At 40.3% G+C, this 24,188-nt stretch overlaps 1 protein-coding gene across 3 annotated transcripts in view; it reads left to right on the top strand.

Annotated features, from left to right (window-relative positions):
- LOC139949860 (uncharacterized) overlaps positions 1–24,188 on the top strand; it is an 86,657-nt gene that overhangs the window by 10,709 nt on the left and 51,760 nt on the right. For 2 of the 3 annotated variants that reach the window (XM_071948416.1, XM_071948418.1), the window contains exons 3-13: positions 2,893–2,943; positions 4,165–4,221; positions 9,494–9,603; positions 12,299–12,366; positions 13,190–13,380; positions 13,728–14,111; positions 15,627–15,986; positions 16,639–16,761; positions 18,587–18,928; positions 19,730–19,828; positions 23,349–23,468. In XM_071948416.1, coding sequence (XP_071804517.1) covers positions 2,893–2,943; positions 4,165–4,221; positions 9,494–9,603; positions 12,299–12,366; positions 13,190–13,380; positions 13,728–14,111; positions 15,627–15,986; positions 16,639–16,761; positions 18,587–18,928; positions 19,730–19,828; positions 23,349–23,468 — 1,905 coding nt within the window. Of the gene's footprint in view, positions 1–1,375; positions 1,495–2,892; positions 2,944–4,164; positions 4,222–9,493; positions 9,604–12,298; positions 12,367–13,189; positions 13,381–13,727; positions 14,112–15,626; positions 15,987–16,638; positions 16,762–18,586; positions 18,929–19,729; positions 19,829–23,348; positions 23,469–24,188 lie in introns of those variants that run through there. The other variant, XM_071948417.1, reaches the window with a different exon arrangement.

Raw genomic sequence — 24,188 nt, 5'->3', positions numbered from 1 at the left:
GTCATTAACAGCTCAACAAGGTGGGCTACATCAATCGTTTTATGCTGATAACAAAGAAGCTATCAGGTCTTTTTCTTCAGCCGCGCCACGCATCTGGAACTCTCTTTACCACTAATCTTCGATCTTGTCTTTGTACCGCAAAATTCAAGTCTCTTCTCCAAACTTATCTTTAATGTCACAGGTTTTCAATGACTAATTTTGTTGTGTCTGTTTTTCTTTGTGTTGTGTTTTGTTTTTGTTTTTGGTTTACTGCGCCTTGAACACCCAGCAGGGTGGATATGTGCGCATTACAAGTCTTATTATTAATAATTATTATTATCAATAGTGTCCACTGCCTTTTAAGTAGCATACTTGTTAATGCAAGAAAGTGTAGGTGAATGAGTCCAAAAAAGGTATACATTGTACATGTACATTCCTGATAGTCCAGGGATGGGGGACAGTCTATAGAATTTATCGTCCCTATTGAAATCCATAATCCCCCTTACCTTTTATTTTGCATGAGTTTGTGTTATAGGACTTAAAATGTGTGTCATAACTATCAGTGACCCCTTTTGGACCTAGCCTTTTGTCACTGACTTCAGGCTAACTGTACAGCTTCATTAAATAACCGGTGTCGCAAGCATGACATGTATGTCCTCCATGCAATACTATCCGGAGGACATTATTGCATATGCAATAGTGTCCGCCGGACGGTTTTGCATATGCAATCGTGTCCGCGCGCCGGGACGCTGCTGCATATGCAGTTGTATCCGCCCCGTGCACTTGCAGTAAATCAAAGTAATAATTAATAACGATATTTGTAAAGCGCCAAACGATCTATAAGCTCATAATAATATAAAGAGAAATAATTATTAGAGAAAGATACAAAATATCTAAATAATTAAGCAGATTGTACGAGGGCGGTGGAGAGCTTTACCATTTCATAGCTGAAGGGCCGGTGTTGTGTTGAAATAAATCATTGAAAAATTAATTTTATTTTTTATTTTATTTTTTGACCAATAAGTGTTGATTTTTTTTACCGAAAAGGTATTTATGAATGGGAATCACAGTGTGTTGAATCGGTTTTCACCTTGTGGTTTAAACCCGGCGAGGCCTGGTTCTTGATAATAATTTACCTCGACTTCGTCTCGGTAAAATTTATCAAGAGCCAGGCCTCGTTGGGATTAAACCACACTAGTTGAAAACCTCTTCACCACACATTGATTCCCCTATGGAAACATGCAGTGCTCGCCTGAACATCTGACGTCACACTTCATGCAGCGCAACCAAATAATATCTTGAAACTATAGAGGGGGTAAAGTAAGAGGGCGGCAGAAACAGATGGAGCACGTTTTGTGTGTGTGTGCGCTTTGAAATTGTAAACAAGACATGCAAGCACGGATAGGAGGAATGAACGTCTTGTCTTGTCTTGTCTTTCCTGCACAAACTGCCGCCACTGGGCTATACACGTCGTCTCCTTTTGGTCCATCATGTTTTTAAGTTTTGTGGCGAAAAGTAAGTTTATTTAAACAGTGTTTTCTTCCGAAATTTACAAGCCGCAAGGGTTTATTTTCCTATTATTTAGTTTTACCCTATTATTAAAGGCAGTGGACACTAGTAATGGTACACTGGTAATTGTCAAAGACTAGCCTTCACAGTTGGTGTATCTCAACATATGCATAAAATAACAAACCTGTGAAAATTTGAGCTCAATCCGTCATCGAAGTTGCGAGATAATAATGAAAGAAAAATAACCCTTGTCACACGAAGTTGTGTGCGTTTAGCATGTTTAGATGGTTGATTTCGAGACCTCAAGTTCTAAACTTGAGGTCTCGAAATCAAATTCGTGGAAAATTTCTTCTTTCTCGAAAACTATGGCACTTCAGAGGGAGCCGTTTCTCACAATGTTCTATACCATCAACCTCTCCCCATTTAAGCTTGGGCGATATCACAATATTATCGAATATCGCGATACTAATTTGGAAACGATTTGGATATCGGATCGATTTGGTTTTAATCGAAATATCGATATATCATGATATCGATTAAGTATCGCAATAACGCGATGTATTTCCTAGCTGAGACATCTTGCACCCCATAGGTTTGGAGTGAAACCAGAAGAATAGGTCATTAGAACACCTCTCTTATGCTATGAATGTCTCTTCTACAACTTTCACCGTGAGTTTGAAGACTGATGTCAAATTTAATTAATCGCGATTATCGAATATCGCGATATATTGTCGGCAATATATTGTGAATAAAATAAATCGATATCGCCCAAGCTTATCCCCATTACTCGTCACCAAGAAAGGTTTTATGCTTATAACTATTTTGACTCTTGAGTACTTACCAAGTGTCCACCGCCTTGAAAGTATAACACAAAACAGCTGTACACTAACACATTTAATTATTTAAAACATGCAATCATGAGGCCACCCACTCCACATGCAGGACAATTGGGACTGACTTGGGTAAGCCCCTAGAATGACGTCAAAGCTATTCGAACGTACATACCGCGGGCAGACTGGGGTCAACCCAGGGAAGCTAATCAAACTCACCCTGTAAGTGAAATGAATGTAGGTCAAAGGTGAATGCACATGCCTGCTGGAGGCAGGTCTCTGGTGATATTCACAAGCATCGAAGTGTGACGTCCGATATTCAGGCTAAAGCCCGGTTCATACTTTGTGCGAATGCGTAGCGAATTTGATGTGAATTTGACGTCACAACTCTCCTTTCGCAGCGATATTCGCAAGCAGGTTGAGCAGGGTTGAACTGTTGTGGAGAATTCGTTGCAAATTTGTGACGTCAGCATTCGCATCGCATTCGCAGGAAGTATGAACAAGGCTTAACCCCAGTTCAGATTATATTTCCCTAATTTTATTGACTAATTTCCCCTGCACTTTTAATTTGCAGGTATTTCCACTGAGACTGCTGGCGATTCCAGTTCATCAAATCCTTTGACAGGTAAGGGGCCTTTTTCTGTGATTTGTTTTATTGGTCGAGAGACTGATTAAACTTATAGGAACATTTAAGAATTGGCAAAAATAAAATTGACTATGGTATGAGATCACGCACAATGTATATTAAACGTACCCAGTCTACAAAATTCTGTCTGAAATGTAGTATTATATTATAAGGCGCACATATCTGCAATGGTCAAAGGCTCCAGAAGCTAGCAAGCAGACAAATTGAACAGGGCCCAATTTCATGGCTCTGCTTACCGTAAGCATAGAATTGCCGCTTACGGAAGTGCCTCAGGGAATTCTGTTCTTACGGCAAGCGTAATTCACGGGTTAGCAGCGAATTTTGGCTTCTGCGCGTGCGTACTCCACGTTACTCTGGGCATTTAACGCATACAAGGCTAAAACTGCAGAAATTCTATACTTACAAGGCTACTGCAGAAATTCTATACTTACAAGGCTACTGCAGAAATTCGGCTCTGAAATAAATAAAACTAGTGGAGTTTATCGCTCAGTGAGCTTTTCATTATTATTTTTACTTGATATTTTATGCAAATCTTAATCGGTTTTGCACTATTTTCTTGTGACCCAGATGGCTGATCGTTCTACAGGTTAGTCTGTTTATGTTGGATTTCATAAAGTGCTTGCACTGCCAGAATTAAGCAGCAATTGAAAACTCATTTGATTCCTTGATTCACTGTTCTTTTGTTCCTCTTCTTTAAGTTGTTAAGCGCTCCGTTCTTTATGGGGGCGCTATATAAATGCTTCGAGTGTATTAATATAATAATTCGTCCATGCTTACCAAGTTGGTTTGTTCATCAACAAAAGAAATGGTCTGGTGAAATCAACAGTTAGCCTGTAGGATTCAAATTCATTGGTGTACTGGTTTTTTTTGCAGTTTGACCTCTCTGAATTCTCTTATCCTGAACAGGTTGTCTAGTGTGTTTATTGAAAACAAGCCGATAGCGTCTTCGGAATTCCTTGCCAGACGCGGTGAGGGACGCACCTGATCTGTCAACATTCAAATGCAACCTCAAGACTCATCTTTTCAATTTTGTTAACTTGCTCGCATCAGGCTCCTTTAAATGGTTCTATTCCATATACCATGCGCCTTATAAATTGTATGTTGTTATAATTATTATTTTTATAAGACAGATGAAAGTAACATTTTTAATTACACTTAATTTATTTGTTCTTTTTCTTTTAATTTTTAATTTTTGTTAAGATGGAGCGGTCAACCCGACTCTCAATCCTGCACTCCCAGTAACAGCTCCTGTGTCTGGTAAGCCCTATAGGTTAAGAAGAATCTTGTAGAAACTTGTATAAAATGTTGGGATAAACCGTCCAATGTTATTTAAATAGAGGGGAGCCATCACACAGATGTCTCAAGGAGGTCCCATGTAAATATTGCAGTTGAACCTAGTTAAACTGGGTTTAAAGGATTTGGGTACTTTTTCAAAATGTCCATAGATTTACATTAAACTTACAGGGTTTCAAGATAATGATAGTGGAAAGCTTCCCTTCAAATATTACTTACTGAGGTGCTGTAGTTTTTGAGAAATGAGTAAAAAAATGTCATGAAAATAAGTTTGTAAATGATTAAAATAATTTTCGTCTCATGAGATGAAAATTATTTTCATGACATTGTTTTACTTATTTCCCAAAAACTACAGCACCTCAGCACGTAATATTTTCAGGGAAGCTTTCTACTATCATTATCTTCAAACTGTGTAAGTGTAGTGTAAATCTGTGGACATTGTGTTTTTTTGTCCTACAAAAGTTACGTAGACCCACTCACAGTAACAGCCCCTTAGTCTGGTCAGCCCTACATGTAGATTAAAGGGTCTGTATACTTTTTGTAGGACAAAAATCAATGTCTCTAGATTTTCACTAAGCTTCACACCGTTTGAAGATAATGATAGTAGAAAGCGTACCCTAAAATACTAGTTGCTGAGGTGCTGTAGTTTTTGAGAAATGAGTAAAACAATGTCATAAAAATAATTTTCGACTCGGTGATCATTAGAAGAAAATTATTTTAGCGTGTAAATTTTGTATTTTCATGACATTGTTTTACTCATTTCTCAAAAACTACATGTACAGCACCTCATCAACTATAGTACGCTTTCTACTTATCATTATATCTTCAAACAGTGTAAGTTTAATGTAAATCTGTGGACATTGTGTTTTGTGTTACAAAAGTGCCCAAGTCCTTTAAACATGTTAAAGAAGAATGTTGTAGAAACTTGTTTAAAACATTTGTATTTATAACCTTCTAACATCATTTGAGTAGAGCAGTGAGCCATCACACAGACTTCACGAGGAGGTTTGCTCATTGGCCCATCCTGCCCACTGCCATACGTATATGACATATTCTTGCTGTAACATTCCACACTAAATGCTAAAAATAGAAGCTCTGTATCCAAATCTATGACGCTTTTGGCTCGTCGATGACGCAGTGATCGCGTAGGTGGTGTGGTATGTTCGTCTAACAACAGGGTATAACATTGACTGGCTACAAAGGCTTCAAAATAATGCTGCACGTATCATTTTCTCAGAACCCTACAGGCCTTGACTCTTCCGAACAATTACACTGGTTACCAGTTAGACAACGCATCACCTTCAAAACATCAGTGAACATGCACAAAGCACTCTCTGACGTACTTCATTATCACAGAGTCTCTAAACTTCAACAAACCTGGCCCCAGTGGCCCCCACTCCAGCCAGAATCTAACAATCCCTCGCACTCACAAAAGGGCAGGGGACCGGTCCTACTCAGTTGCTGGTCCACGATGCTGGAACTCTCCACCAAATCACTCCAGACATTCAAGTGTAAATCAAAAGCGCACCTGTTCTCTTCTCGCTCATAAACTTACTTTTTCGTAGCTTTCCTTATACCAGCGCAATGTTTCTTTGTAAAATGGACTTTAAAAGTCGTATTTAAATTATTATAAAACAAATGTTCATTATCAAAAGACTGTGCAAGACTCGCATTATGTACATGTAGCCAAATAATGTGACTCTGTTTAAAGGCACTGGACACTATCAAAATAATTGTTCGCATAAAAACTTACTTGGTAACAAGCAATGGAGAGCTGTTGATATTGTGAGAAACAGCTCCCTCTGGAGTTTTCGAGAAAGAAGTAATTCCCACTAAAATATTTGAATTTGGTTTCGATGGTCCCAAAATCAAGCATTGTGTCACAACATTTTTTTTCCTTATCATTCACCAATATTGAGTTCAAATTTTCACAGGTTTGTTATTTTGTGCATGTGGAGATAAACCAAGTGAGAAAACTGGTCTGTGAAAATTACCAAAAGTGTGTGACTTTAAGTGCGTGATTTTGTTTCCTTCAGAAATCTACACGGTAAATAGTGGCCCTAAAATTGTTTCAATTTTCAAGACTAGCAAGGTCTAAATATGGATTGAGCTTCTTTGGCCTAAAGTTGGTTAAAAACAAATTATGCTGTGTAATCAAAATGTGTAAACTACATACGTGTTGTTAGTGTTCACCATGAAGTGAACTTTATCCTGATTCATCTCTTTTGGAAATATCATCAACATCATACAGCCTTTTGAAAAAAACTAACAAAGACAGACCCAGACAGACTCCAGCGGTTTTGTACCTGATTGGTTAAGGAGAGATGACGTCTCCTACATGTCTATCAATAATATTTTACGATGTGTTCCACCCATTTCAAATGATTTTTACATGACAATGATGCCTCTACTCCCAAAAAATTTTACGGTTGGTTTGTTTAGGTGTCTGTATGCCAAGAAAAAAACTTGCTGACTAATGGTGGGGAGAGGGGGGGGGGGAATTGGTGACAGGATCCAGAGTAGGCCTATGTCTACATCCACACAGTGTTTCTTGCAGTTTTGAAGATTAGAATTCCTTTAAAAGTGCACAGAATTAGAAACGACAGTCCACATAGTGAATGTAACACAGAGCTGTGTGTGTGTTTGTTTTTCTGTCCAGGGTGCCAAGTCATAGCACTCTCTGTGACAGAAAACACAAAGTATACACAACATATAATAGATGTTAAAATGCATCGGGGATAAAGAATATTAATTTTGGTTTTTACCCATACACCGATGTGTGTTATGGGTACATCGGTGTATGGGTAAAAACCAAAATTAATATTCTTTATCCCCGATACAAATTTAACATCTTTTATATCGTTGCGGTACCCGCTGCCAAAACATAGGATTCGAACTGCCTCTAGCTACCGGGCAACCTCGGTAGTCTAGTTGGTAAGACACTGCTCTAGAATTGCAAGGGTCGTGGGTTCGAATCCCACCTGAGTAACATGCCTGTGATATTTTTTCACAGGACTCGGGGAAAGTACTGAGTATACACAACATCTCTGTGTTGCAGTCACTCAGTGGACTTTCCTTTGTTCTGTGCACTTTTAAAGGAAAATCATATCATTCAACACTGCATTAAACACTGCGTGGATGCGTGAAAGTCCACATAGTTGTCTCAAGTCCCTATTACATGGACGTTTTTGTTCTAAGGTCCGCACCTCGTGTAAAACACAAAAAGCTCAACAATTTATCCCTTACCAGGTCCGAGCATAGAGGAAGGACAGAGAAACCCCCGAAGCAAGTGGCTCTCAAACCCACATTGCTGGCCAAATTATTCATACCATAGACACTATAATTGTGATATTAGGTGACTTGGAAGATGAGATATTGGCAAATAGCGCTTGTAAAAGGTGGCCATAGTCTTGGGAAAGTGGTTCTTCAAAAATGCAAAGCTTAGGTAATAATGATCGTTGGTGCTTTTGTCTGAAGTGTCCACATCCATTCCCTAAGCTGCCTGACTGTAGTGCCTCATATGCTGACAGTGACTGAGTCTTAAAAGTTATAAAGTCGGTTAGTTTTTTTAATAGATTTGTTTAGTGGGAGGGGAAGGTGGGAGGGGGGGGGGGTTGGACGTGGAGCCGTAAAGTCTGTGAGCCAGTTGCCAACCAGGACCTAATTTCATGGCTCTGCTTACTAGCTGAAATCTGTGCTTGCTATCACCATTCTTTGCTTACTAGGGCAAGCGCGGATCTTTTGAGCTAACTACTGTATGTAAGCGAAGAATGCAAAAATTCCCTGCTGATGTAAAGAGGGAATTCCCTGGCACTTCCGTAAGTTCTTTTCTCACGGAAAACTTGTCCCAGGTCCTAAGCCCAATGAAGGATTTGTCTGATAGTCTGATAAAAACAGATACATCCTTATTAGGGGTGTTGTGAAGTGTTTTAAAGACACTGTGGACACTATTGGTAAATATTAAAGACCAGTCTTTTCACTTGGTGTATCTCAACATATGCATGAAATAACAAACCTGTGAAAATTTGAGCCCAATTGGTCATCAAAGTCTTGCTTCACAAAGTTATACGCTTTCAGAAGGTTGATTTCGAGACCTCAAAATGTGAGTCTGAGGTCTTAAAATCAAATTCGTGAAAAATTACCTCTTTCTCGAAAACTACTTGTACGTTACTTCAGAGGGAGCCGTTTCTCACAATGTTTTATACTATCAGCAGCTCCCCAGTGACTCGTTACCAAGTAAGTTTTTATGCTAATAATTGTTTTGAGTTATTACCAATAGTGTCCACTGCCCTGAATGCAATCTTAATCACATTGTTGTTATTATTTTGACTATTATGTACATTTTAGACTTATAAGATCTCATAAGATTCTTATAAGAGAGTCAGGATCATATAAGAATCCTATAAGAATAGACATGAAATAAGAAATTGTTTCATAAAGTAAGAATTTTGCAAACATTTCTTATAAGAAGTTTCTGAGGGAGAAAAACATCTTATAATAATAATAATATGACACTTTTAAAGCGCATACATATCCACCTAACAAGTAGGCGCTCAAGGCGCGACAAAGAAAAACAATGAACAAAAACAAGATATTTAAAAAACTGTGTTGTTGTAGGCAATTACCATGAGGTGGGTTTTGAGGGTAGTTTTAAAGGAGTTGAGGGATGAAATAGAGCGAATGTTGTGAGGAAGGCTGTTCCAAAGACGAGGGGCAGCAATACGGAAAGATCTATCTCCCCAGGAGCGATAAGATCTCCTTTCAGTCAGAAGATGTTGAATTGCTGAACGAAGACCAGATCGACTGGGGTTATAAGGCCTGATGAGTTCAGATAAATATGACTAATTTCTTACTTCAGTAAGAAACCATTTCTTACTTCAGTAAGAAACTGTTGATAAATATTTGTTGGTTTCCCTCAGGGCAGGAAGAGTAACGTGACTCTGTCAATTACATAACACTTCCTGTGGGGGTTAGTTTGAACTCTAACTGTGACACTCATACAGTCATTCGTACTGCAAGATGGTTGCACACACAGACTGTGTGTTGGTGTTTTACACCAAAGTGGACGATCATTCTTTAATCAGTGGGAATGAAACATTACAGAAGGATCTACAAGCATGTCTACAACAGCTATGACACAAATAAAAGTGTTTTTTAATGAGTTCACAGAATGCATGTGAAGGGGTGTTGTAAGCTCAGTTGTTCAACTTGAAATTCTGCATTATTATTTGTTTAGGCCCAGTCACCGTGGAAGCTGATATGACGGTACAGGGGACGTTCATTGATGTCTATAATGATCCAACATCGCCAGAGTACCAAGACCTTGAAGAAAAAGTGTTGGCAGCGGTAAGTTTAAACGGGGGATCAGGTTGGCCCAGTGGTTTCTTTCCCTGCCTGTCGCTCATGACAACATAATATACATGTACTTACCAAACACAATTAGACATCAGTTCAATTCAACTTGAATTTTACTGTATTGTCCTTGCAGCAAATGATATGCCACAATGCATCTGGGAATTAAAAATTAATCACGACTAGTGTCAAAGTTACGATTATCTGAGGCACAACTAGTCGTGTAGTAGATTCACTAGACACCCAGGGGTCGATTTCGCAAAGAGTTAAGACTATAATCGTAACTAAGGACTGGTCCTAAGAGATATTAAAAACTTGAGGCTAGTCTTCAAATACTGTGCACCTTATAAATGTTATGTTTCCCTTGTCACTTGTGATTGATTACTTGATACTTGAAATACAAAGTTGCATCTTCTTGAGGTGATCCTTTTGCGTGCGCTTCAAAGCTTGTATCGTAAACTTGGGTGCGATGCATAATTTCTGCATGAATCGATACTCAGTATCTTTTCTGATTTCAGGATTTTCATCCTCAATCCTTCAAATTTTCTTGGAAGATTGTAGAACCATCACCCACAAACATCTATTTTTGTATTTTGGTGGTGCACATAGTCTGTACACCACTGAAATTCTAACATCTTGGAATTTAAGGAATTTCCACATTTTAACAATAATATAGCAATTCCCTTGAAACACAAAGTGTCCAAAATGTGTCTAAAACTCATGCAGGGAGTTGTCCAGAAGTCACTCGGACCCCTGTCTGATAATTACATTGTAAGAACCACAGAGCTTTGCTTTTATCACCAGTTGTATTTTGTTGAATTAGTAAAGCCTGCATGTTCAAATAACCCCCATAGGGTCCCTTTGCATACCCTGCCAAATACATGTACAACAGAATGCAACACAGTTGAAATGAGAACCATGCCGCGATGCAACAAAATGCAACAAGGGATTTTGTTGTATTGTGCAGTGGTTTGTGGTTTGTCATGTGCTAGGACTGATCAAAAATGTTTGCCCTGTGTAGAGTAGTAGTGACTTGGCTAATGTGGGACCATGGCTCTGTCAAATCATGCAATAAATTCCATCAAGGTATGAATTTGAGTTGACTGCCAGATACAACAAAATGCAACACCATTATGAAGTCGCTTGAACGCTAAATGCTGCTAAATGCAACAAATTCAGTCAGTTAATGTAGAGTGTCGTGGCCGAGTGGTTAAGAGCATAGAATTCAAATTCTGGTGCTAATTCACCGGAGTGTGGGTTCGAATACCGGTCGTGACACTTGTGTCTTTGAGCAAGATTCTTTACTATAATTGCTTCTCTTCGCCCAGGGGTATAAATGGGTACCTGCAAGGGTAAAGGTTGATATTGTAAATGAAAAAGCCTTTGGAGCGATGTAAACTGTTGCCCAGGTTGTATACTCCCAAGGGAGCTGAAAAACATTAAAGTCACCTGGAAATATAATTCTTTTCCCTTTATACATTAGAGTATATGTTATTGAACAATAACATATTTTTTTGAGTAATTTTTTGTAACGATTTATATGTTTAAAAAACAGATAAAGTTGTTTGGGGGTGACTCCGCCTACCCCTTTTGTGACGTCAATCGAAGCAGACTTTGCCTCGATCGAACATCGAACACACGTACGTGCAAGTACATGCAATTGTGCTAGTCGTGAATTTGTACGTTTCAAAAAATAGTTTATTTCTTGCATTTTCCCGGCAATGTCGACCAGGTGTTTTGCTGCTGGTGTATTGCTGTTGGAGGCAGCAAAACTCTGGGGTTTCTGATCAGCAGAGTGTGGGTTTGAATCCCCAGCCGTGACACTTGTGTCCTTAAGCAAGTATAACCATTGATTCGTACTTCGGATGGGACGTAAAGTGGTTGGTCCCATGTGTAGTGTAAACGCATGTAAAAGAACCCAGTGCACTTATCGGCAAGAGAAGGGGTTCGCCCCGGTGCTCCTGGCTGGATTGGCAGCATAATGCGCCACAGCACCTTGTAAACCATTTAAGGTGCTTAAAGAATCCTTTATAAGGAATAGGTCTTATATCTCAAAAATTCGCCCCACTCCTTGCAGTAATAATACCTGGACCTTTGTATCGTTTGGCAAAAGGTGAGTTATAAAATACGGTTATTATTTATTATTATTATTATTAAAACAACTAAAAATGGGGTCAGTTTGCAAAGTGGTCCGGTCCGACATCTTTTCCGGCGCTGTGCAGCAAACACTTCGAGCCGTAGTGCTTCAAACATCGCGCCTCGATTGACGTCACGAACAGCGCCCTCTCGGGTCGGGCCTACTTTTAGATTTGCTAATAAAATGGAAACTACATGTACATTTTTAGAACCTTAGTTAACTGTTTATTCATATTCTACTCATCAAATTAAGTGACAAAAGCTTTATGTTGACAAAATACCACTTCCAGGTGACTTTAAAAAGGGATGTTATTGGCCCTATGACCAGGGCACTAATGTAAAGCGCATTGATACAGTTATTGTAAAATGCGCTATAAGAATTGGTTGTTATTATTATTATTATTATTATTATTATGACATCTGTGAGTTACATGTAACTGCCGAACTGCTACAAATTACAACAACTATTACCATTGGTGCATATTGTTGCATTTAGCATGGTTAGGGAAGCATAATCTCTTTATAACCTAGCCTCCACCATTTCTTGACACAGGTGAATGAAGCCTACCAGAACAGTGAAGTTGGTGGCGTTCATGAACGCACTGAGGTGGTTGGATTCAGGTAGGTTCATTTTGTATCCTTAACTTTTCTATTGGTCCCTTTTGCAGGGACGAGAAGCTTCCTTGAGACAGGTCTTTTTCTGTGGCTGTGCCACGCATCTGGAACTCTCTACCTCTTAATCTTATGTCCCGCTTTGTACAACAAAATTCAAATCTCTTCTCAAAACTACGGAAGTGTATTAGGACATACCGAAAATAAAAATAAATCGGCCCCACTATTCCACCCATCCAGGTAAATTACTGTTTTACTTTTTCAACAACATGTATGTAACTTTCATCATAAATTCCGTAAAACTAAACTACATGTAAATGCCAAAACAAAAATCTCCCCATGAAGGTTGGGACCACAATGTTCCCGGAAGTTCAAATATGCGCGAGACTTGCACAGTCTATTTACACTATGTAACGTGAGCTTTGAAAAATCTCACGCATAGCTGGCCTCCGGACTTGGCATCTCTGCTACTTTCAACAAACCCTCCTACACCATTCATTTTAATTGTGTTTATTACCCTTCTGATATGTGTTATTTGCACTTTGTACTTAGTACTTTCCAGAGTCCTGTGAACAAAAAATCACAGGCATTTTACTCTGATGGGATTCGAACCCACGACCCTTGCAATTCTAGAGCAGTGTCTTACCAACTGTCTTGAGGCATTTTGAATCAGCGAGTATATCTATAAGTGCTATACCAATATCGCAGGAAAAAACACTGTACTGGTGTGATTTATGTGTGTGTAATTTTGCAACCTTCCCTAACACACATCGGTGTACGGGTGAAACACAAATATTGTAATTTATAAACTGTCCTGTTTTTACTTTTGCAGAGCTGGAAGTATAAAACCACGTGTGATATCGCATTTCCGTGAGGCAATACGAGTACTGGGCAGCTCATCATCCAACCTTAATATCATCTTGGATGAGTTTGTGTCCAGAGTCATAGTGATAATCAACAGGTTCATCAGTCAACCGGATTGCTGTAACGGCCTCCGATTAGGACAGTATCTTGTAGTTGCAAGTAGGTGAAACAAAAATACAAAGGATACAACTGCTGATGTCTATAACTTTACTTACAGGGATATACATGTATAATGTAGATTAAAGCCATTGGATACTATTGGTAATTTCTCAAAGAATTGTAAACATGAATAAAACTGCCCAGGGGGTTGAGATGGTTTAAGGAATGATTTAAGGCCCAGTGACCAGGGGTAATAATGTCGGAAGCGCTTTGAAACACCCCTCGGGCGTGAAAACTTATTTCTAAAAACGGTTTATTATTATTAAGCAGAGCCATGAAATTGGGCCCTGCTGCTGAAAAGTATATTTCAATAATGGTTTTTTTTGTGGTGCTCTTCTCTTTGATAGGAAACATTGAGCCAGTTCCAGATAATGGTATAGTCACAAATCCACCTGCAACTGATCCAGCAACATTGGCACTGACAATCCCACCAACTGTTCCAACTGTTCCATCAGTTCCACCAACTGTTCCAACAGATCCACCAACGGATCCACCGACGGATCCTCCGACTGATCCACCAACTGATCCACCAACTGATCCACCAACTGATCCACCAACTGATCCACCAACTGATCCACCAACTGATCCACCAACTGATCCACCAACAGAGGCTACAACAGATCTGCCATCAACTGAAGTCACCACAGATCTGCCATCAACTGAGGGAATGACAACAGATATGCCAACCCTTCGGCCTAGTGACCCAAATTGTGAATCAATAGATGTAAAAGGTAACAAGTGAGGGTAGGAATTTTTTTTTAGTAGCCCGAAAGGAAGTGTTTGTCAGCAAAAATGTTGTATTTTTGATTTTGTAAGGACGTTTTTAAACATATTTGAATCACTTCATATTCATTTATATATCAATTGAGGACAATAACACCTTTAAAGGAGCCTTTTAATATAATTCGCCTCAAAAGAACTTTTAATGTCAAAACTATGGCAGGGCTGTATGCTTGGTTTTGAAAGGGCAAGGGCACCAAGGCATTTTCTTCTTGGTTAAGGGCACCCTATGATGAAATTGCAAATTTGTACTGAAGCATTTTAAGGGCACCAAGGCAATGACCAGGGGACACGGAGGCAATCGCCTTCGTTGCCTCCGTGAAGTATCTGGCCTGCTATGGTGCAACAAAAGTGGCAGAAAGCTGACTAATACTTTGCAGATATCATGTGTACTCCCGGATGTGATAAAAAAAAGTATTGAGAGCGCCCTCATGCAGTCGAAAATGATGCGGATGGTGGATTCATGCAATACCTAAGGGGTCAATTCTCGTAGCTGCTGAAGTAGACGATATAGCGCTAGACAATTGTCTCCCAAGAAAACTAAGCATGTTGAGACCAGTACAGGGGACAACAAACAAATATTAATTTTGGTTTTACATTTACACTGATGCAGCTAGCACTGTATACTCGGAGCATTCCTGATGAGTGTTGTGGAAAAAAAAACGCAAGCATATTACGTGAGTGGTATTCGAACACACAACCTTTGTCATTTTAGAGCAGTGTTTTGTACCCCGTTCACACAGCTCTATTTTCTACGACCTTACGAAAACCATGCCAATCACCGTGATCTTAAAAGTGTATCGAGTCGGGACACAATCGCCATCAAAATCGCGCAATAATGCAAGTTAAGAACTGCAGGCAACATTTTCATTGCAATACATTTATCTTGTACAACTGTACTGCTTCTGCGCCAAAACTGTTGCTGACCCGCTGTCACTACGATTACACCCAGACCGATGCCGATCTAGTAGTTTTCTACTTCAAAATGGTTGCCAACGGTGCTGAGATTTCACCCTGATGCTACCACGCTGCTTGTGGGATCATGGCGTTCCCACTACGACTTTTTTCTGCTCACTAATTGGCTATGACCCGGCTACGCTTATTTTGAACATGTTCAAAATAAGCCTGGGGAGAGAACGCAGCTTCCTGACCTTGGAGATCCCATCCCAACCAAACCCCGCTCATAGAGATTCCACGTTTGGCCAATGATTAAGCCGCGATTGGTCATGCTCTCGGCCACTTTTCCATCGTAATAGAAGCAGGGTCTATGTGTGAACAGGGTATTACTATAACTGGACCACCAATATTGCCAAGTAGTTAGAGGCAGTTAAAATCATATTTTAGCAGCAGGTTACTGCAACGATTGAAAAGGGTGAATCCATATTTATTTATTATTTTATTTATTCTTTGAGTACTTTCCTGGAAAATACTATCAATCATGCAATGTTTTACCTTTTATTTTACAGCAACTGTGGGAATCCCCATCGCTGCAGGCAAGTCAAGCAAAATTTCATCTCCTAATTATCCCTGTGGGTATCCCAACTGCACCAGCCTCTCCTGGATCGTCCAGGCGGCAGCTGACCGCAAGCTTCGGGTGACTTTCACATATTTTTACATCGCTGACGCGTCTTTGGAGTCGATCCAAATCGGCGACGGTGACGATATCAACAACCAGTCTACCCGTTTTTTTGGATGGGACAGCCCCAGTACTCCCACTAGTGTCTTGATCTCCGATGGTAACACCATGTGGATTACTTTCAGGTCAACGGCGGACGTAAGCGACAAGCATAGGTTTCAAATGGAGGTTACCAGTGTTCCATCTACAGGTATGTTTATATAATAATAATAATCCTGACGATGACTAGAGCAAGCTAGTCGAAACGTAGAGACCAATTCAGAACTGACTCCGTGACAGTACAGTTAAGTAGAAGTCCAGTCTATTTTCTATACCATCCGCCCTGGTAATAGTTAAAAAGCCGGACAGTTCTTTTTAGAACTGAGAAGTCTCCCGAACCTCCGACAGTAGAATAAAGTAAGACAGTTCTCTAAGAACAAACTCTACCTGGCAAGTAGATACACACATGGTGTTACCGCAAACCAAATATACAGTAATGATAATAATAACAATAATAATACAAATTTGTTTATCGCAATTTCATCACACTCGAAGGGCGTCTCTAGAGAACTTTGAACATTATTACTCCCTGGTCACCGGGCCTTAAATCATTCCTTAATAATATTAATAATAATAACAGGTATTTAGAAACGCTCCCCATAGAAAACTATATCACAGTGCTTACAAAAATTCCTTAAACATCTCCGCTCCCTGAGGAGATTTATAGAGCCTGTGAAACAAATATGCACTACTCAACTAAATCGATCACAAGAACCATCTCTGCCGTAACAGGTACCCATTTACATGTACCCCTTTGTTGTACAAATTTGTATGGCTTCTCAACCTTGTATGTTAAATTACAGATTCGATAATATGTTCAGTTGATAACAAGTTTGACTGCGGCCACTCTGTCTGCATTGATAAAACATTGGTGTGTAACGAGTACAACAACTGCGTCAACGGACTTGATGAGTATGATTGTAATGGTACGTTAGACTTGAAGCTGTCCTTAAAGGCAGTGGACACTATTGGTAAATACTCCAAATAATTATTAGCATAAAACATTATTTGGTAACGAGTGGGGAGAGGTTAAAACAGTGAGAAGCGGCTCCCTCTGAAGTATTGTAGTTTTTAAGAAAGAAGTAATTTTCCATGAAATTGATTTTGAGACCTTAGATTTAGAATTTGAGGTCTCGAAATCAACCATCTGAAAGCACTCAACTTTCCTTGCTCTATGTTGTGACAAGCTTGGGTGTTTTTTTCTTTCATTATTACCTCACAACTTCGATGACCGATTTAGCTCAAATTTTCACAGGTTTGTTATTTTATGCATATGTTGGGATACACCAATTGTGAAGGCTAGTCTTTCACAATTCAAACTCTGGTGTTTTCTGTTTCTGATCAGCAGAGTGTGGGTTCGAGTCCAAGTCTTGACACCTTTGGACAGCTTTGGTAGTTGTCGAAGACCAGTCTTCTCACTAATGGTGTATCTGAACATATGCATAAATAAATCTGTGAAAATTTGAGCTCAATTGGTCATCGAAGTTGCGAGAGAATAATGAAAGAAAAAACAACCTTGTCGCCCAAGTTTTTTCCTTTAAGATGCTTGAATTCTAGACCTTAGTGGAGGTCTTTAAATCAATTCAAGTATTTTAGTGAGAAATTACTTCTTTCTCAAAAACTACATGTACATGTAGGCCTACGTTACGTCAGAGGAATCCCTATCTCACAATCAGTTATACTATCAATACATGTAGCTCTCCACTGCTTGTTACCAAGTAATTTTTATCCTAGCAATTGCTCTGAGTAATTACCAATAGTGTCCAGTGCCTCTATGTAAGACACCCAACCGTGATACTTACGTAAACGCACGTTAAAGAACCCAGTGCACTTTTTGAACAGAGACGGGGTTCACCCCTGTGTTCCTAGTTTGATTGGCAGCATATTGCACCACAGCGCCTGTTAACCATAACATGGTTCTATGTAAAAGGAGCAGGCCTCATAGTTTCATCTAATATTCCCACATACCGTGCAGGAAAATACTAAGGGAATCAATGTCTGGTTTTCAACTAGTGGTTTAATCCCAACGAGGCCTGGTTCTTGATACTTTTACCGAGATGAAGTTGAGGTAAATTATCAAGAACCAGTCCTCGACGGGTTTAAACCACTACATGTAGTTGAAAACCGATTCAACACACTTTGATTCCTTTTCATAAATACCTTTTTGGTAATAAAACATCAACACTTTTTGTCACAAAGTAAAATAAATGCAAAAATTATAATTGTTCAATGATTTCTTTCAACACAACACCCCTCCAGCTATGAAATGGTAAAGCCCTCCTTATAAGGGAATGCTGTGCGCGTTGCGCAGATCGCGTGATGTGGCACAACTGTCCCGGCCGTTGCTCTCGACCAATAGGAATGAAGAAACTGTCTTGTATACATAGGTGCAAGCTCGCGTGCCATTCCCATGTTTCAACACTTTTTACTGGTCATAAACAAAGGTTTATACACACCCACGTGACGCGCTCTCCACCAATAGGAATAGCGTAACTGTCTGAGGTATTTATGAATGTATGTTTAAAGCGTTTTGAGCATCACTGAGTGACAGATATTTTTCATTAAATAAGAAACCACTACTATTAGTAAAAATAGTACCATGAAATAATAGTAATTCCATGACTAATAGTAATATCATTAAGAGAACATGTAATAATGACAGCTAGATCTTCCCATGGGACATTTACATGTACGTAGGTTAATACCGTGAGTAAGGAAAGTTTCTAAATTTTAACTTTCGCAAACTTACAGCTTGCAACACCAGCAGTCACATCGCTGCCGATTTCAACACTCCTGTCTTCATATACTCGACCCGCCATCCAGAAAACCTTCAAGTTGATATTTGTTACTGGCGTGTCACAGCCCCTCCCGACGCTCACATCGTGGTTCGCTTCTACCAGTATGAACTAGAACAGCCAGTTGTCTTTGGAACTGGAGAGGAACTGGGTCAGGATATGTGGATAATTGCTTCCTTAGGTAGAGGAGAAGAGGATCTTATCCAATATATTTTTGACCTCAACAATATTTGGATGAGCACTCGATACAATTATAGATCAAAGTTCCGTTGTGGCATCCGAGCTGTGCTCGCTGATGGTACGTCAATTATTGTTGTTGTTGTTTTTTTTTTTTTTTTTTTTGGGGGGGGGGGCTTGAACAAGGAAAAATTTACTAGAGAACCAAAAAGGCCTCCGGATACTGTGCCTTTGCTCTAAAAACTAATCTTTCTAGCCCTATCTTGGGGGGCTCCCTTTTTTGTTTATATCTTTGTTCGGGGTGCCAGTCAGAAGCCATACAACCGTTAACTGCCATGTAGCCAGGGATAACACCCAAAATTACTATACAACCTGGGAAGCGACAGCCAGGGGGTCATCTTAAGACCATGCAACTTGATATATATATTTTTTTTACTGAGAATGTGTCACTTGGCATAATGTGGTCAAGTGTTCAAGCACAATGGACCCTTCCCATGAAATATACTATTTACATTCACGCATGCGTACAGACCCTGTTGGTTGGCAAACGCCATTGAGTTGTGCACTAAGCAGACGCGCAATCGCGTCTGCGTCACGCACCCATTAGCCATGTACAAAACAGCGCGATGATCCCTCATTTTGGCCAACCAAAACGTTAGTGCGCACGCGCTATGTGCAATTTACATATTTCATGGGAAGGGTCTATGGAAAGTGTTTGTGTTCTGATCTCCAATTCCGGGCCAAAACGCTTGGGACACCCATTCCGGGAACGTTAAATAATACCTTTCTCTGTCCACTTCCCATTGAAGTCGGGACTGTAGCCGTAGCTGTAGCCATAGTTGTAGCCAAAGTTTCCTTCTCAAACAGAGCCTTTCACTGTCTTTTTTCCCCTCCATTTCAACCCCCGAAACCCAAACTACAGATTATACACCGTGTGGTGTCTACCCGCATGGGTATCTAAACAAGGAACGGTGCGATGGCATTTTACACTGTCCTAATGGAGAGGATGAAGCCGGGTGTGGTAAGATTTTACTCGACTTTGGAGTTGAGGCAACATTTTTTTTAGTGGGACATACATGATATTGTTGCCACATTATTCTTATTTTGCTTTTTGCCTCTTGTTTGGCACTGTACATGTTTGGTAATTACTGAAAATATATATTAGCATAAAAACTTCCTTTGTAACGAGCAACACAGAGCTATTGGTACTATATGACACATTGTGAGAGACGGCAGAGTTGTGAGAAAGAGGTGTCTGATAACTAAAATATTCAAAGACTTCACATGCTTCAGCTGGAGTCTTTTATTTCTACCTGAAAGCACACAAATTTGTACAGCAAGGATGTTTTTCTTTCATCATTTTCTTGCAACTTCATCAACCATTTGAGCCAAAATTTACCCAGTCTTAGAACATTATTTTGTGCAGATGCTGGGATACACTAAGTGAGAATACTGATCTTTGACAATTCCAAACTTGTCCAGTGCCTTTAAAAAAACTATTGAAACTAGTTTTTGGTTTTACCCATGTATAGACGATGTGACCTCTGACGTCACACCAAAACCTTAACATGATTCGCGCGCATACCGCCGGGCAAAACCTTTGTGTTTTGGCAGCCAGCTAGAAAGTGTACGCAATCTTACTGTGACTGCGCAACTCAGTGCCCAGCGAAACATGACGTATAGAGTGTCTTGTCAACAGAGGGCGGTTTGAATGTAAACATAGGTCACATCGTCTATACCCAAGTGTGTTGGCCCTGTATACTCAGTACTTTCCCGAACTCAGTGAAAAAAACAAAACAAAGGCATACTACTCTGGTGGGATTCGAGCCGACGACCTTTGCATTTTAGACCAGTGTCATACAGCAACTAGATCACCGAGATTGCCTGGTAGCTACATGTAGAGGCAGTTTGAATCCTTTATTTTAGCAGCGGGTACCGCAACGATTTAACAGGTGGAAATTATACAGACACAACAGGTTTAATCCTTGAAAACCTGTGACATACATGTAAGATATGTTTTAAGAACAGTTTTGAATGTTGTGGTGCAAAGACAAAATCTAAGATTATGATACACATATGTGGTAGAGAGTTCCAGATGCATTGCGCAGCTAAAAAGAGACCTGTCACCAGAAGAGTGTCGAGACTTGGGTTCAATGAGAAGCACGGAATTGGAACGAAGATTCCTTGACGGAGTTTAAAGACACTGGACACTATTGATGATTGTCAAAGACCAGCCTTCTCACTTGGTGTATCTCAACATATGCATAAAATAACAAACCTGTAAAAATTTGCGCTCAATTGGTCGTCAAAGTTGTGAGATAATAGTGAAAGAAAAAACACCCTTATAACACAAAGTTGTGTGCTTTCAAATGCTTGATTTCGAGACCTCAAATTCTAAACTTGAGGTCTCGAAAATCAAAATCGTGGAAAATTACTTCTCTCTCGAAAACTACGTCATTTCAGAGGGAGCCGTTTCTCACAATGTTTTATACTATCAACCTCTCTCACTTACTCATTACCAAAAATGAGGTTTTATGCCGATAATTATTTTGAGTAATACCAATATAGTGTCCACTGCCTTTAAACTGTCAGTAATTTTAAGATACATTGTACAGTGGGGAGCCTTGCCATAAAGTGCTTTGTGGACAATGAGCATCAGCTTGAAGATGATTCGTTGAGTGTAAGGGAACCATGTGAAGTTGTTTCAGAATGGGGGTGATAGAACAGGATTTTCTAGGTTGTCACAAAAACGAATGGCTAATGCATAACAAAGCCATTTGCGTGTTACAATGTAGATTTGAATACTGTCTGGTACAATGATTTGCTTGTTCAATGATCGCTTAAATTTGAATTCCTCAGACTATTATGGGATCCGCATGCTATGGGATCCGCATGCTATTAAGGGATCCGCATGCTATGGGATCACATGTTATGGGATCCGCATGCTATTATGGGATATGCATGCTATACAGGATCCGCATGCTATGTTATGGCATGGGAATGCCATAATGGCATGTGAATGCTATACCTACATGTAATTTAAATATTTCGGCCTTCGGCATCCTGACATGCTATTGGCATGCCTTCTGCACATGAATGCTATGAAAACTGCTGTTATTTTTTATATGAGCCATAGCATGCGACTGCTTTTGGAAGGCTGGCCTAAAAGCATTCCGCATGCTGTCAGGAATGCAATGTGCCTGCTACATGTACATGTATGTGACTGCAGTCAGGTTTGGTAATGGGTGTACCATGTACATGTACCATATTATGCTATTATGGGATCCTCATGCTATGGGATCCACATGCTATGGGATCCGCATGCTATTATGGGATCCACATGCTATGGGATCCACATGCTATGGGATCCGCATGCTATTATGGGATCCACATGCTATGGGATCCACATGCTATGGGATCCGCATGCTATTATGGGATCCACATGCTATGGGATCAACATGCTATGGGATCCACTTGCTATGGGATCCGCATGCTATTATGGGATCCGGATGCTATTATGGGATGCGCATGCTATGGGATCCGCATGCTATTATGGGATCCACATGCTATGGGATCCACATGCTATGGGATCCGCATGCTATTATGGGATCCACATGCTATGGGATCCACATGCTATGGGATCCGCATGCTATTATGGGATCCACATGCTATGGGATCCACATGCTATGGGATCCACTTGCTATGGGATCCGCATGCTATTATGGGATCCGGATGCTATTATGGGATGCGCATGCTATGGGATCCGCATGCTATTATGGGATCCACATGCTATGGGATCCACATGCTATGGGATCCGCATGCTATTATGGGATCCACATGCTATGGGATCCACATGCTATGGGATCCGCATGCTATTATGGGATCCACATGCTATGGGATCCACATGCTATGGGATCCACTTGCTATGGGATCCGCATGCTATTATGGGATCCGGATGCTGTTATGGGATTTGCATGCTATGGGATCCGCATGCTATTATGGGATCCACATGCTATGGGATCCACATGCTATGGGATCCGCATGCTATTATGGGATCCACATGCTATGGGATCCACATGCTATGGGATCCGCATGCTATTATGGGATCCACATGCTATGGGATCCACATGCTATGGGATCCACTTGCTATGGGATCCGCATGCTATTATGGGATCCGGATGCTATTATGGGATCCGCATGCTATGGGATCCGCATGCTATTATGGGATCCGCATGGTATTATGGGATCCGCATGCTATTACGGGAGCAATAAAAGCATTCCGCATGCTGTCAGGAATGCAATGTGCCTGCTATGTGACTGCAGTCAGGTTTGGTAAAGGGTGTACCATGTACCATAATCATACCAAGGTTTGATCATCTAAAAACTAAAAAAGCTTGCCCCGAACCATTTGACATAGCAACTGTTCTATAGTCTGAGGAATTCAAATGTGAGCGGTACATTGTGACTAAGCAAGTCGACAATGGGTACCAGACATTATTCAAATCTAACTCACAAATGTCTCATTGGTGTTTACTTCACAGATTGCCAGGCAGGGGAGTATCAATGCCTTGATGGCGTTTGCGTCGGACCAGCAGATGAATGTAGCTTCGAGGCAGATTGCATTGACCACTCTGACGAAGGCAGTCAGTGTCTCAGCACAGGTAACTCTCTTCTCTCCTAGCACTCCAGACCTGTTCTTATATTCACTTTGCTCTCCAAACAATAAATTATATATATATTTTTTTAATATATTTAAGTCTTACATGTACATACATGTACAGCGCAGGTATCTACCAAACAGGGTGCTCAAGGCGCTGAGTATATATTCAAACTTTCAGAAAGATAGATTATTGCAGTGATGGATTCTGAGACCCAATTATGTAGCACTTATAATGGTTTACAAGGTGCTACGGCGCATACAGCAGCCACAACCAGGAACACCGGGGCAAACCCCTTCTCTTTTCGATAAGTGCACTGGGTTCTTTTACATGCGTTACACAACACATGGGACCAACGGCTTTACGTCCCATCCGAAGGCCGAACCTTGAGGACACAAGTGTCCTGACTGGGACTCGAACCCACACTCTGCTGATCAGAAACACAAGAGTTAGAATTTGGTGCTCTTACCGCTAGGCCACAACACTTCCATGATAATAGATCTTATGCACATGACGTCATTTCAGTGGCCAATCCTGTGCGCCGCGCGTACAGATCTGTGCGTTTCGATTGTTTCGCCACCGTTTTTCCACTAAGATGGCCGCTGGATGACGTCAATGCATAAGGTGTATATCGAAGTCTTATATAGAGCCTGTATCTACCAAACAAGGTACTCAATGCGCTGAGTATAATACGAACTTATAACTGATATATAAACTGGTAGT

The sequence above is a fragment of the Asterias amurensis genome, chromosome 17 (genome assembly GCF_032118995.1).
Source record: "Asterias amurensis chromosome 17, ASM3211899v1".
In the NCBI taxonomy this organism is placed as follows: Eukaryota; Metazoa; Echinodermata; class Asteroidea; order Forcipulatida; family Asteriidae; genus Asterias; species Asterias amurensis.
Note: the sequence above shows the minus strand (reverse complement) of the source record. Positions and strands in the feature narration are given on the sequence as shown.